A 12,700-nucleotide genomic window follows, 5' to 3' on the forward strand; every position below is an offset into this window, starting at 1 on the left:
TACACAACAAATTACAAATGTATTTACAGGTACAAGGACTGAATATTCTAAAGAGGATGACAACCAAATAAGAAACTTGCTTGCAGACATATTTCAACAAACAAACAAAATGATCATGTCACATAACATTGCAAAGATGGGCTACAACAAAAGCTACATTCAAGAACTCATTGATTTCATCAAGGCAAAATTAATAGACCATGAGCAAAGACAACAGAAATATGTGTTCAAGAAACACTTCTTCAGTGATTTGGCACTTTCCATATGCAAGAGAGTACAAAATACATTCACTGAACAACACAAAATCTTCAAGCAAGCCAATGACCCTGTTCTCTATTTTACAAGAAAAAGAGAAGAATATTACAGAATTTTCCAGAAATATTGTCAGGGAGCAACATCAGCTGCCATTATAGGAGAGATCATCTGTAACAAAATTAAAGAACCCATTCAGCAGAGTGTCTACAAAAAAACTGCCCGTGATTTGGCAGATGACATGAGATCAAACTGTGAATCACTGAATGGAAACAGATCTAATCTGGAGAAACGCATCCTGAAGACACTGGCAGAAAAGGGGGACTTTAAGGCATACATAACCTACATTCATAATCCCAAAGAACACTTCAAGAGTTTCATCAGAGATGAAGTCAGTCGGTACATAAATGATAACTTCAACATCAGTGTTCTGCTCAAGATGAAAGATGATTTAAGGCAGAAGGAGAATCAGATCATAGAAGCAGTGCAGAGAGCATCTGAAAAGTTGATGAAAACAGTGGAGATGCTGATCTGTGGTTCATGATTTTCATGCTGAATTTATCAGATGTGCTGATATTCTCTGAAAAGGACCTTAAAGGAGTGAGTCGTGATGATGTTGATGTAAAACTTCTAGCAGAGGTAATAAGAAAAGAACTTCCTTCTATAATTTCTGACATGAGCAAAGAATTCAGTACAGAATCTTTTCTACAGAAGCTGGAATATAAGGACAGGCCTGATGAGATTCTATATGAACACCTCTGTAAGTGCTGTTGGGCTCAGTGTCCGTTCTGTAACGCCGTCTGCACCAACACAGCAGAAGACCACGACTCAAAACACAGTGTTCCTTTCCATCGACCTGACGGACTGAATGGGTGTCATTATAGAGGAACACATTATCTTTGTGCAGATTTTTGTACAACTCTAGTGGCAAGTACTAAGAGATTTTACCCAACTCGTGAATCTAAAAATTCCATTCCATATAAAGATCATGAAAGAGCAGGAGGTGTTTATGCTGAATGGAGCATCACCCCTGACCTCACTGAGCTGTCATATTGGAAGTGGTTTGTCTGCAGATTCCAGAAAGAGCTGGAAAATCACTACAATAAAAATTTCAGAATCGGGGTGAGATCCCAGATGAATGGAGAAACCACTCAAAACAGGATGCTATTGAGAGTTTGGACAAATACTTCTGAACAAGCATACAATGAGTGAGAAAAACAAATGATTCTTTTTATTCTTTGATTTAAGTCTTTATGAATAATATTTTAGTTCAAGAATGCCTTTGAAGAAAAAGGTAGACCAAGTTAGGTTATCAAAGTAAAAAATATTTTTTTAAATGTTTAAACTATACAATATACTAACATTTTACTAATCATTAAATCACTAACATTTAAACTAATCACTTTATAATATTGGAGATCTGATTTTTTTTCTTTTGATAACAATAGCAATTGTTTACACTTGTTTATTTGAAACTTAGAGAATATTTTTTTATCTCATTGTTATTAGCAATAATTATTAGCTCCTACATGTATACAAAATACTTATGTTTGACAAAATCTGTTAAAAACTACAGTAAACTAGTCATCTGAAAACCCTGCATTTTAAATTCTGCTATTAATTACATGCAGTACATGTCTGATAGTTTCTGAGTATTAATTATTTTGTCACTGACTGTTGTGCTAACATTAAGGACTAAATATGAATGCATGCATCAGAAAACAGTCAGAAAACAACACTCTAATGTGTTAAAATGATGTAAATTCTGAATAAATATCAGATTCAGAGGCGAAAGTTTCTTTAATTCATATCAAAGCGCTTGCTCACTAATTCTTTTACGTTAAATCATCATTCCAAAGAAAGAAAAAAATTACAGTAAATACACCCAGCAATAAATTTTATAATGGTTGCTTTTCTGAAATAAGACATCCACAATGATGTATGTGGCCAAATAAATGCGACCAGAGGATGTTGACTTAAAAACGAGACGTGGCTAATGTTATTCCACTCAGTGTTGATATCTTCAAACAGTTGATGAGTAGTTGGAAAAAAAAAAAATTAGGCCTAGTTAGTTTGAATTTAATGCAAGACCAAATAGTCTCTAAAGGAATCAAATGTGGACTCTGAACAGGCCAAAACATGAACCTGATGATGATCAAAAGCATTGTCTTGTTAAAATAAATAACATCTGATCTTTACTCTTTATAAGCAACTTTTCAATGTGGGAAATCTTTCTATATACTCCAAAAAAAAAAAAAAAAAAAAACACTCATTACCCTACTGCAGAGAAACAGCTCAACACAACAGATGCATTTTAAATGCATATAAAACATTTTAGTTATCATGATTTTACTACATAAGACCATATAAGTGAATTTCAGCCTTTTCCCAAACACTGAAATTTTAACAAGCAAATGGCAGCACAGAAGGTCTCAAGGGTGCTTTTGTTGATAATTCTTGATAATTTCCTGACCAATGATTTGTCATTAAAAGCTCCATCACACCTTATATGATAATCAGGGACTCGGCTCACTCCAAGAACTAAGAACTAAGTTTTGTTTACCAGCATCATCATATTTTGTCTTTTTTCAGTTACGTTCTGCTCTCAAGGCCTATGGAGTTCCCTGGGCATTCCCTATTTCAAGAAAAACTTGGCTCATCGTTTTATCCATTTCAAAGTCATCCATAGAGCATACATAACTCCTTACAAGAGGTTTAAAATGAAACTGCAGTCGACCTATAACTGTCATATCTGTAACACTGTATCAGCAGGTACTTTCCTCCTCGTGTTTTGGGAATGTCCAATTGTTGTCAATCTATGGACTCATGTGAATTCTGTTTTGTCCTTTTTACTACAAATTGAAATTGAAATTGTTGATGGTGTGTCTGCTGCTCCCCCTCCCTGTTGTTTGTTTGAGTGGATGTCGTTTTGTTGATTTGGAGAAAATAAAAAAGCTCCGTCACACATAAGGCCTCTATTATTCCCTGCAGGACAGGTGGTTTACTGATTAACATTACAAAGTGTTTTAAACTTACAAAAATTAAGGATATTTTGGGAAGGCTTGCTTGTCACAATTTTATGTCAGTGAACATTTCTCACAGTTTACTGCAATTAATTTCAGCGAAGACACAAACATAAAAGTTTTGGCAATTTAACATTTGTACTGTTATTGTCCAGGGGGAGAGAAAACAACAACAAAAAAACCTCTATATAACTTGACATCCATGCTGTCCCACTACACGGGGTAAGTTGTCACAATCGGACCATTAATTTACAAACTTTACCTTTGTCTGAAACATGATGCAATAATATACAGAACACATTTCCTGCAGAATTTAAGCAAGAAAACACAGAACAGGACAGTTCATTTTTTCGTTTTTTGTTGCTCAAACTGTATTGGCTCAAACCCAATCATACCAAGTGACAACGAGATTCATTATAGTTAGAGTTTCCACCTCATTTTTAATTTAATATCTTCATTAAGAAGTATAGGGAAAACAATTCAAAGCGTAAAATGAACGCGATAGTTCATTAACACAGTGACATAAACGGCGGTAAAACAGTCTCTTTAATAGAAAGACGAAAATGAATCTACTTACTGTGGCTTCCAAAACATCCGTGGACATAATCACGCAGAACCAGCAAATATGTATAAAATGTTTAGCGTAAAATTCACAAACGAAAATGCTTGAAAACAATAACAAGACTTCTGAGGCTCACAGCAGCGATCATACGTCATCAATCAAAGAGTCACATGACCAGGCGTTTGTTACCTGAGCTCAGGTTCAAATAAACGGGTTCCACAAAAATATTCGGCAACTGTTTTCAATAATATTGATAATAATCAGAAATGTTTCTTGAGCAGCAAATCAGCATATTAGAATGATTTCTGAAGATCATGTGACACTGAAGACTGGAGTAATGATGCTGAAAATACAGCTGCGCATCACAGAAATAAATTAAATTTTATAGATATTCACATAGCAACAAGCTATTTTAAATTGTAATAATATTTCATAATTTTATTGTATTTTTAAAATTAAATAAATTAAGCTTTGGTGAGCAGAAGAGACTTCTTTCACAAACATTAAACAGTCATAATTGTTCCAAATATTTTACTTTGAATATAATATAATATGATATAATATAATAAAGTTACAATTTTATATACCATTGTGTCTGAGCAGAAGATTAGAGCATGAAGTGTTATATTCTGCTACATCACTAGAGGGCCATACCTCACCATGAATGATGAATGAATGTAAACACTGCAGATCTCAGCACATATAAGCAGAAAACTCTCAAGGCAAAGACAAAGACATTCATTCGCTTGAATTGTTTTTCTTGTATTGGAGACGAGAGACAAATCCAAGATTCTAGTCTCATGAATGGAAATGGCATTAGAAAAGATCAACAGGCCAGTCTGGAAACACACCATTATACACTATATGGAACATTTCCTAAATTCTGCTTTAAAAAATAAAAATGTTTGAAATGCTTCTAGCTTGCTATATACGTCTAAACTGGTTTTACATGCAGACTGACACCAGATTGAGGTTATAATGAACATTTTATTGCAGCACAAGGAAACTCCCCGAGCAGCTTTTGTTCTTTGTGAGCTGCAGAGTCTGTTTGTTCAGATCCAGCAGAGGGAGTCCAAGGTCTTCTCAGGAAACACCAGCAGCATCTCCAGGGGTCGTTTCCATGACTCCCACAGACTCTTGGGTCACCTGTGTATCCATGGAGACGACTCTGTCCAGTGCAGTGGCGGAGACGGTTGACCTCAGGAGCTGAACTGAGGGTCACTCAGGGGGTCGCAGGGTCAGCAGTGGCCGGAGGGCTGGACAGCACTCACACTGATTGGCCGTCCTTTTAGCCAGCACACCCTTCAGATATAAATAAATTAAAATAAATACAAAAATACATATGATATAGATTATATATATAATCTATATCAAAGGTATTTTTGTACTTATTTTTAATATATATATATATATATATATATATATATTGAAACAGGTTCTAGGTGAATTGGTTTAAAATAGTTCCTACTGAAATAAGATTGCATTGCACAAAAATTAAGAACATTTTCTCTCAAATTCTCATTATAATATATAATTTGTGGTAAGTATAAGAATTATTTTATTTATATTTTTGTTATATCACGTAATTATCACATTCATTCAATTATTAATAATGATTTAGTCTCATTAGCAGGGTACTGTACAGTATTTTTGTACAGTGAATATTGCATGTAATATAGTTTTTTTTTATTATATCAGCATAAATTAAAAACAGTAAATCAAACATTCATACAGAAGTACCATTAGGCTATGTATAAATACTTTACAATTTAAATAATATACTATTGTTTCCCCCTTTTTACATTATAATAACAAGAATTATGTTTTTATATTTCTAGGCTTAAATTTCTTGTTTTTATAGTATAATATAGTTCCATAGTTTAGTATAGTCCTATTAAGTAGTAACCAGGGACATTCCCTCGCGAGCTTTCATGAGACATCACAAAGAATTTCTCCGTTATGGGAAAGAAATTCAATCCCGGTGTGAGAGAGGCTACAAGCAGTTACACGCTCGGCGAAGAGAGAACGCACACATGAAGACAAACACAACATACATACCACATACAGAACACAATGACTGAATGACAACAGGTTCATATCAGTCATTAGATTGCCATCAAGCCTTCTATGCTAAAAAACATTTCTAAATTACTGTCAAAGGCAATACTGACAATTATTAAAAACAAACATAAATCAATTTTAAAAAATTTGAGTTTTTTGACTTTTGGGTTTAGTAGTTTTAACTATGCCAGATTTTCTGTACTTCTAAATGTGTAGAAATTTGTGGAAATCTTCATCATCTGAGGAAAACTGAATCAGATCAGTCCTTTCCTCTCTATCATGAGGAAAGAGAAATGAATACAGCTGATCTTACTGTGTTTGATGTTGAACAGATTCTTGTCGCTCTTGTCGTGTCTCACGGCTCTCCAGCTGCTATCAGACAGATATTCAATCTCCTCCACATCCTCATCACAGCTCTCCAAACCTTCACACAGCAAACTACAAGAACACAGCAAACAAACAGCAACTAAAGCAGAAGAGATTTTGTGCTGTACAAGAGTCTTGAGACCATTTTTTGAAGGGCTCAGCCTCGTCTTGATCTCAGGATTTATTCAAGACCAGTCAAGACCACAACTGCTGGGATTCACTAAACTGCCTTGTTTATTGCCTGATTTATTTGTTAACATTATTACTGTGATTGAATGTAAAAAATCCTGCTTCAAATGCAATCAATAACATTTCTAATTTGATTTTTTTTTGTTACTGTTAATAAGGGATTGTGTCACCAAATTGATAGCTACAAATGCCCACAAAATTCAATATATAACTGCAAAAAGGTACTTGTTTTTAATATTATAACATGATAGCAATATCACAAGAGCAAGAGCTGTTTTCACGAATGTGTATGATTGCAAATGTGATACTGATTTTATACAAATAAAATGGACACAATGTTTTAAATTTAAATTTGTAAAAGTTTTGTTTTTTTTTTTTGCCAACAAAAAATTGTTCCAATCAAATTCATAGCAGAACTGTTTCAGAATCAGAAAGAGCTTTATTGCCAAGTATGAATGCGCATACAAGACATTTGTTTTAGTGACATAAGCTTCCAGTACACAAGAACACAGACAATCAAAATAAGATGAGAATAAAAAAAATACACATGTAAATATAAGTAAAAATAAAATAAATAAATAATAATAATAATAATAAATAAATAAATAAATTGTATGTGGTTGTGCTATAGATGATAGAATAGAATAGAACAGAATGAGATACAGGGATGTGCTAGGATGGAGGTGGTAACAAATAAATGTAAGGTTATTGGCAAACTGTATGGCAAACGTTCAAAAAGGCGATGGCTTGGATGTGAGGTATCCAGAGTGATATTCTGAGCCCTTGTCCTCACTCTGGATGTACACAGTTCTTGGAGGGTGGGCAGGTGGGCACCAATAATCCTCTCAGCAGCAGTCCGAACCGTTCTCTGTAGTCTTCTGATGCCTGATTTTGTAGCTGAGCCAAACCAGACAGTTATTGATGTGCACAGAACAGACTCGATGACGGCTGAGTAGAACTGTTTCAGCAGCTCCTGTGGCAGGTTAAACTTCCTGAGTAACACACACTGGTGTTTAATTAATGATTGAATCAGCTCCTTTGAATGAATCATTTGAATAAATGATTCACTCAATAAGTGATTCACTGCCACCGACTAGCATATACAGCTTATTTGTTGTGTATTTACCTAATTTATTGCAAATTTACTTATATTTTATTATTTTTAATTTGCAGACTCAAAAATTTGTAATCATATTTAAAGTATAATTTTTTTGTTGTCATATTTCTATATTAAAATTTTTATTTTACCTGTCGATCCGCAGCTCATCAAACGGAGCGTATCTGTGGCACACGGGACACGTCCACCTGGGCTTCTTCTCGTTCATTTGCAGGTAGAAGGAAGCATCGAAGCACTGCAGGTGAGCGCAGCCTCGAGCTCGACAGGGAACGCACATACGCATCTTTGCCAGCTTCGAGACACATGCAGACAGACAGCAACACACTGAGATTCAGACTCACTGCTAGTGTGAAAGTGCTCTGTTGTGTCCGTTTCCAGGAAAATATCTCTGCTTGTGTTTCACAGAGGAATAAAGAGCCATGGCTGCTTCTTTAAAAGAGTTACACTAAAACTAAAACCATAAAAACACTTCCATTACCTGAAACTAAAATGTTAACTGAAATAAAATTAAATATTTAAAAAATGATTTTATTTCAGCTAGTTGCCTAGGCAACACTTATTTTTAAGTTTAACTTGAACTAAAACAAATAAATAAAAATGAATAAAAACTTTATAAACATATTTAAAAAACAAATGAAAATTACAAACACACAATAAAACTACTAAAACTTTGACTGAAATTAAAGTGAAAACAGAAAATATAAAAATATATATTTAATTCACAATAGTAACAATATCAGTGATATTAAATAACACTATTCGACAATTACATGGGCATTTTCTTAATAAAAAAAAAAACAGATTTCTGACAACTTAACTTTCCTGAAAACGTTTTGCTGTCAAATAAACATAATGCCATATATAATTTGAGATGTAGTGGAAATAAAATTTTGATAAAAATGACAAAAATAACTGAATTCCTACTTACTGGACAGATCAGTGATACTTGCAGACCTGTAGTAGAAATCTCATTTTCTGGATCAGAGCGCAACTTCTCAGAAACTGTCAACATAAATAAATAAATAAATAATAAATAAACACACACAAATAAATAAATAAAATATATACTAATACTACTAATAATAATAACAACAACACAACAACAACAACAATAATAATAACATACCATAATAATAATAACAATAATAATAATAATAATAATGTTACAGAAAAGATCTGTTCACTAAACACAATGATGAGTATTCTTTTTTTTTTTTTCTCTTAACAATGAAAACATACACAAAAAGGTTTGGACCAACTCAAATTTCAAGACTGGACTATATGTTCTGGTCTTGGAATATTTCACTGATGTTTAATGGTCAATGCTGGTCTGTTAGCGGTTGATTAAAGTTGCAGACAGAACAACTGACCAAAGCATTCATGTTAAAAGCAGCAAGAAAGTGCTAAAACATCCCTTATAACAGTCAAGAAGACTCAATGATCCGTGTCCGCTCACCTCTCCGTCTGCAGAGCTCCTGCTGCTCCACCGCAGTCCTGCGGAGCTGATCCAACAGATCCTGAGACGACACGAGCCGCACCAGATACACAGCCGCTGAATAACTCTACACACACACACAAATACATTAACATTTCCAATGCGCTGCTCGCTGCTCATCAAAGAATGGGATTTTAGCTGAAGCTGCTTGCAGCTTGGGTAGATTGGGTACATGGGTAGATTTATAACCTCATTTATGGCTATGTGACTCCCTCTGTCACCCTGACTGTCACGTCACCGTAAAACCCCATGGGGGGGGGGGGGTCCTGTCACCCCTGACTGACATGACATAGGGTGTGTAAATCAAAGATCAAAACAGATGTTAGATTTGACATTTGATGGATTTATGACTGGATTGATGATGTTTTTATCTCTCACCTGTGCCATGGGGTTTTTATGGAGTTGGTTCCTGACCTGTAGCTAACTTCCAGTCTGGAGATGTTGGGTTCTTCCTGATTGTGGAAAAATGGCTGAGCAAAGGGTGTGTATTGCCACCTTAACATGATACATTTTTGTTTGATCTATATGGTATATGTCACCAATTCCATGTTTGTGTTTTAGGTCAACACCTTTGGTGGATTGGTGTCTAGACACCAGAGCCCAAAGTTTCTCCCCAATCTGTTTCCTACCGTGATGTAGTCGGTGTCCGATATAATGTTTTAATATGCTTGTTAACGGGAATGTGCTTTGTTTGGAGTTGGAAGACATCCAGACACGTGTCCACGTCAAACCCCTAAACGGTTCAGTTCTGCTTGATCTATAGACTAAATGTTGATAGCTAAGACATCACTGTTTTGATTGTTTGCAACAATACTGAAATGCTCTGGCAATACGAATGTACAAATATTACTTGTGCCAATAAAGCACCTAAAAACTGAAACATAGAATTAAAGAATTCACCAAGACCATATTTCTATATGCGTCTGAAAAAGGTGCTATGTCCGGGCATGTTTTTCTTTATCATCTTGATGTGTGTTTGCTAACACCTCTGTAGGATCAGAACAACCTAATCTGTAGGTTGAATAGATAAACTTATGAGAAGCAGTCTTAAGTTAAAAATTATTCAAACCACCAACTTCTCAGACCAGCCCACCATATCCATTTCCTTCTAACAGTGAAGGTGTCTAACCGACAGTGGATATCCTCTATGTGCTTGTGTTAATGGCTTTACAGCATCCACCTCATATAGATGCACAGAACCATGCTTTAGTTCAGTTCAGTTCATTTTATTTATAAAGCACAATAAAACAACAATGGTTGAGCATTGTGCCGAACAATATCGTTTAAAAGAAATCAAAGTACATAACATGATATGACAAAACAAACAAATAAACATTTTAAATAAGCCCTGCTTTTAACAATACACACACACACACACACACACACACACACACATGTAATGGTTTTTATACTGTACAAACTGTATTTTCCATCACCCTACACCAACCTTACACATTAACCTACCCCTTACAGGAAACTTTGTGTGTTTTAAGATTTTCAAAAAAACTTCATTCTGTATCATTTATAAGCTTGTTTCCTCATGGAGACAAAAAAAATGTCCCTACAAGGACAAGGATTTTGGATATTGCCATCTTTGTCTCCATAACGTAGAGTGTACCTGAACCACACACAGACAAAATCTGAGTATACTAAATTTTAAATATGAGCACAATCGTATATGTTGTGTTTACTTTTTTGTTATTTAAGAAAGGTTTTCATTTTAATCTAATCTAGCCCGTAGATAGTATGTGTAGTGTAAAAGAACAAATATACATTACACTTAAAACTTCTCAGTAAAATAATTACACCTACAATTTTAAACGTTTAAAAGTTGAAACACATTGTGTGTCACTAAAGCAAGTCATGCTGTCTATAGATTTAAATGAAACTTTAGTTTTATTCTTTAATTTCTTTAAAACAGCCTGATGATAATGCACCCAAGTGCTTTTCTCACATGAGTAGAAATCTCTTTGGATGTGTTTGTGACAAACACAATTTTTTACTTCATAAAAGTTTTTGAAATGTATGACTGAACTATTCTCATTTGACAGACCTACGTTTCAAATTATTTACCCGGTGTTTAACAGCCAGAGGGAATACATGTTGTTTTCTAATGTTCATGAAACCTTTATTGGTGTAAATTTCTCACCTAGAACACAAAACTTGTACATTTTGACTATTTGACTCTTTTATAGGTATCATGTCATTTAAAATGGTTTACTAAAAGATTAAAGCACCAGCATCTGTTTTCAACACGAAAGAGATGTTTCAAGGATGTTTCAACTATTATCGTCATTTCTTTTTGACTAATAAACTGGTAATTAATTTTCTATGGCAGGTGATACAATGTAGTTCTCATACTACGTGTGTAAATAGCTGTGCTAAAACATTTATAAGTATTTTTGCATGCCAACAGATTTTGTCAGGGATGTGTCGCATCTAAGAATAGCAATTTTTTGTAAATGACATTTTTCTTACATTACTAGTTTTAGTCATATTATCAAGATTTCAGATGGCCGTTCACAATTTGTTTGTTGGACTGTGTATGTTTTTAGGTGAAGGCACCTCTTTGTGAGCTGTCACTATAATAGGAATAAATGAAAATTAAGAAATTAAGTAACAGTCTTTTCTCTTTGAGATATTTCTTTTAGTTCAACTTTGTGTCTGTCCACGATGTTCGAACACATGAAGCATCAACACGAAAATTAAGTCTTACTGTTTTACCCTTAAAACTATTACAACTGAAACAAATCAAACTATTGCACTGAAACATTTTCAAACTAAACAAATCAAAAATCAAAAACAAATCAAACTATTGCACTGCACATTCATTTAAGTTTGAGCATGTTAAAATTTCCACACTCTTGTAAAGAGTATCGATAAATTTTATCAATAACCTTTCGTACATTCAAGAGACCAAATCACTAAGAAAGAGAGTATAGCAAGACAAGAAAATGTCTATAATGCGTATAGAATTCAGAAAATCTGTTTTATAAACAATTGTGAAAGTGTATTAAATGTGGATTTTTAAGTGATATTTTTATTACTCCACTGGATTTAGTCATTTTGCTCAGATAGCAGATGACACAATTCACATTTCGTTTGTTTGGCTGTATTTGTTTTAAGACTCCTCCGCAAGTTCATGCTAATCCTTGCATGGGAAAGAGAGCACATACTTATTCATTTAAGAAAATTATTGAACATTTGACGGAACTGTCACGGGGTGACGTGAAGCGGAACTATTTTTGCCTAATGTTGTTTCCCTGTGGGAGCGATTTCGACGTAACACCCTAGTAGGTTGGGCAGTGGTTCCGCGGGGCCCAAACATCGAGCCAAGAGGGGTAGACCCCGCCTCTCCACCGAGACGTTCCCAACGGGACAACCGAGCACAGCCCCCTGAGAGGTATGGGGACTGGGTTTCGGAGCCTCGTTCTAGGGACTAGAACTGATTGGTGGGGGAGGATGTCACGGGGTGACGTGAAGCGGAAACTATTTTTGCCTACTGTTGTTTCCCTGTGGGAGCGATTTCGACGTAACACCAGGCCGGTTCCGGGTCCTGCCATGTAAACAGTCCGGCCGGGCTTAGAAAAGGAGAAATGAGCATCAGCTGTGTAACGAGCGGAGATTGAGCCGCG

General features: G+C 34.9%; 2 protein-coding genes across 2 annotated transcripts in view; both read right to left on the reverse strand.

Moving 5' to 3' along the window:
• The window catches only part of pias4b (protein inhibitor of activated STAT, 4b), a 35,760-nt gene extending 31,740 nt beyond the window's left edge, over positions 1 to 4,020 (reverse strand). Inside the window, 1 exon segment of the mRNA XM_058795911.1 lies at positions 3,853 to 4,020. Coding sequence (XP_058651894.1) covers positions 3,853 to 3,879 — 27 coding nt within the window. The 5' untranslated portion in view covers positions 3,880 to 4,020.
• A 2,127-nt stretch (positions 4,021 to 6,147) lies between these two features.
• On the reverse strand, positions 6,148 to 9,452 carry LOC131528787 (E3 SUMO-protein ligase PIAS4-A-like). Its single transcript, XM_058758168.1, has 5 exons — positions 9,444 to 9,452; positions 9,027 to 9,132; positions 8,499 to 8,572; positions 7,702 to 7,862; positions 6,148 to 6,336 (listed from the first exon to the last, which is right to left on the reverse strand). The coding sequence occupies exons 1-5, from the start codon at positions 9,450 to 9,452 to the stop codon at positions 6,153 to 6,155; spliced, it is 534 nt and encodes a 177-aa protein (XP_058614151.1). The 3' UTR covers positions 6,148 to 6,152.
• Positions 9,453 to 12,700: the final 3,248 nt, after the last annotated feature.

This window comes from Onychostoma macrolepis, chromosome 02, assembly GCF_012432095.1.
Source record: "Onychostoma macrolepis isolate SWU-2019 chromosome 02, ASM1243209v1, whole genome shotgun sequence".
NCBI lineage: Eukaryota > Metazoa > Chordata > Actinopteri > Cypriniformes > Cyprinidae > Onychostoma > Onychostoma macrolepis.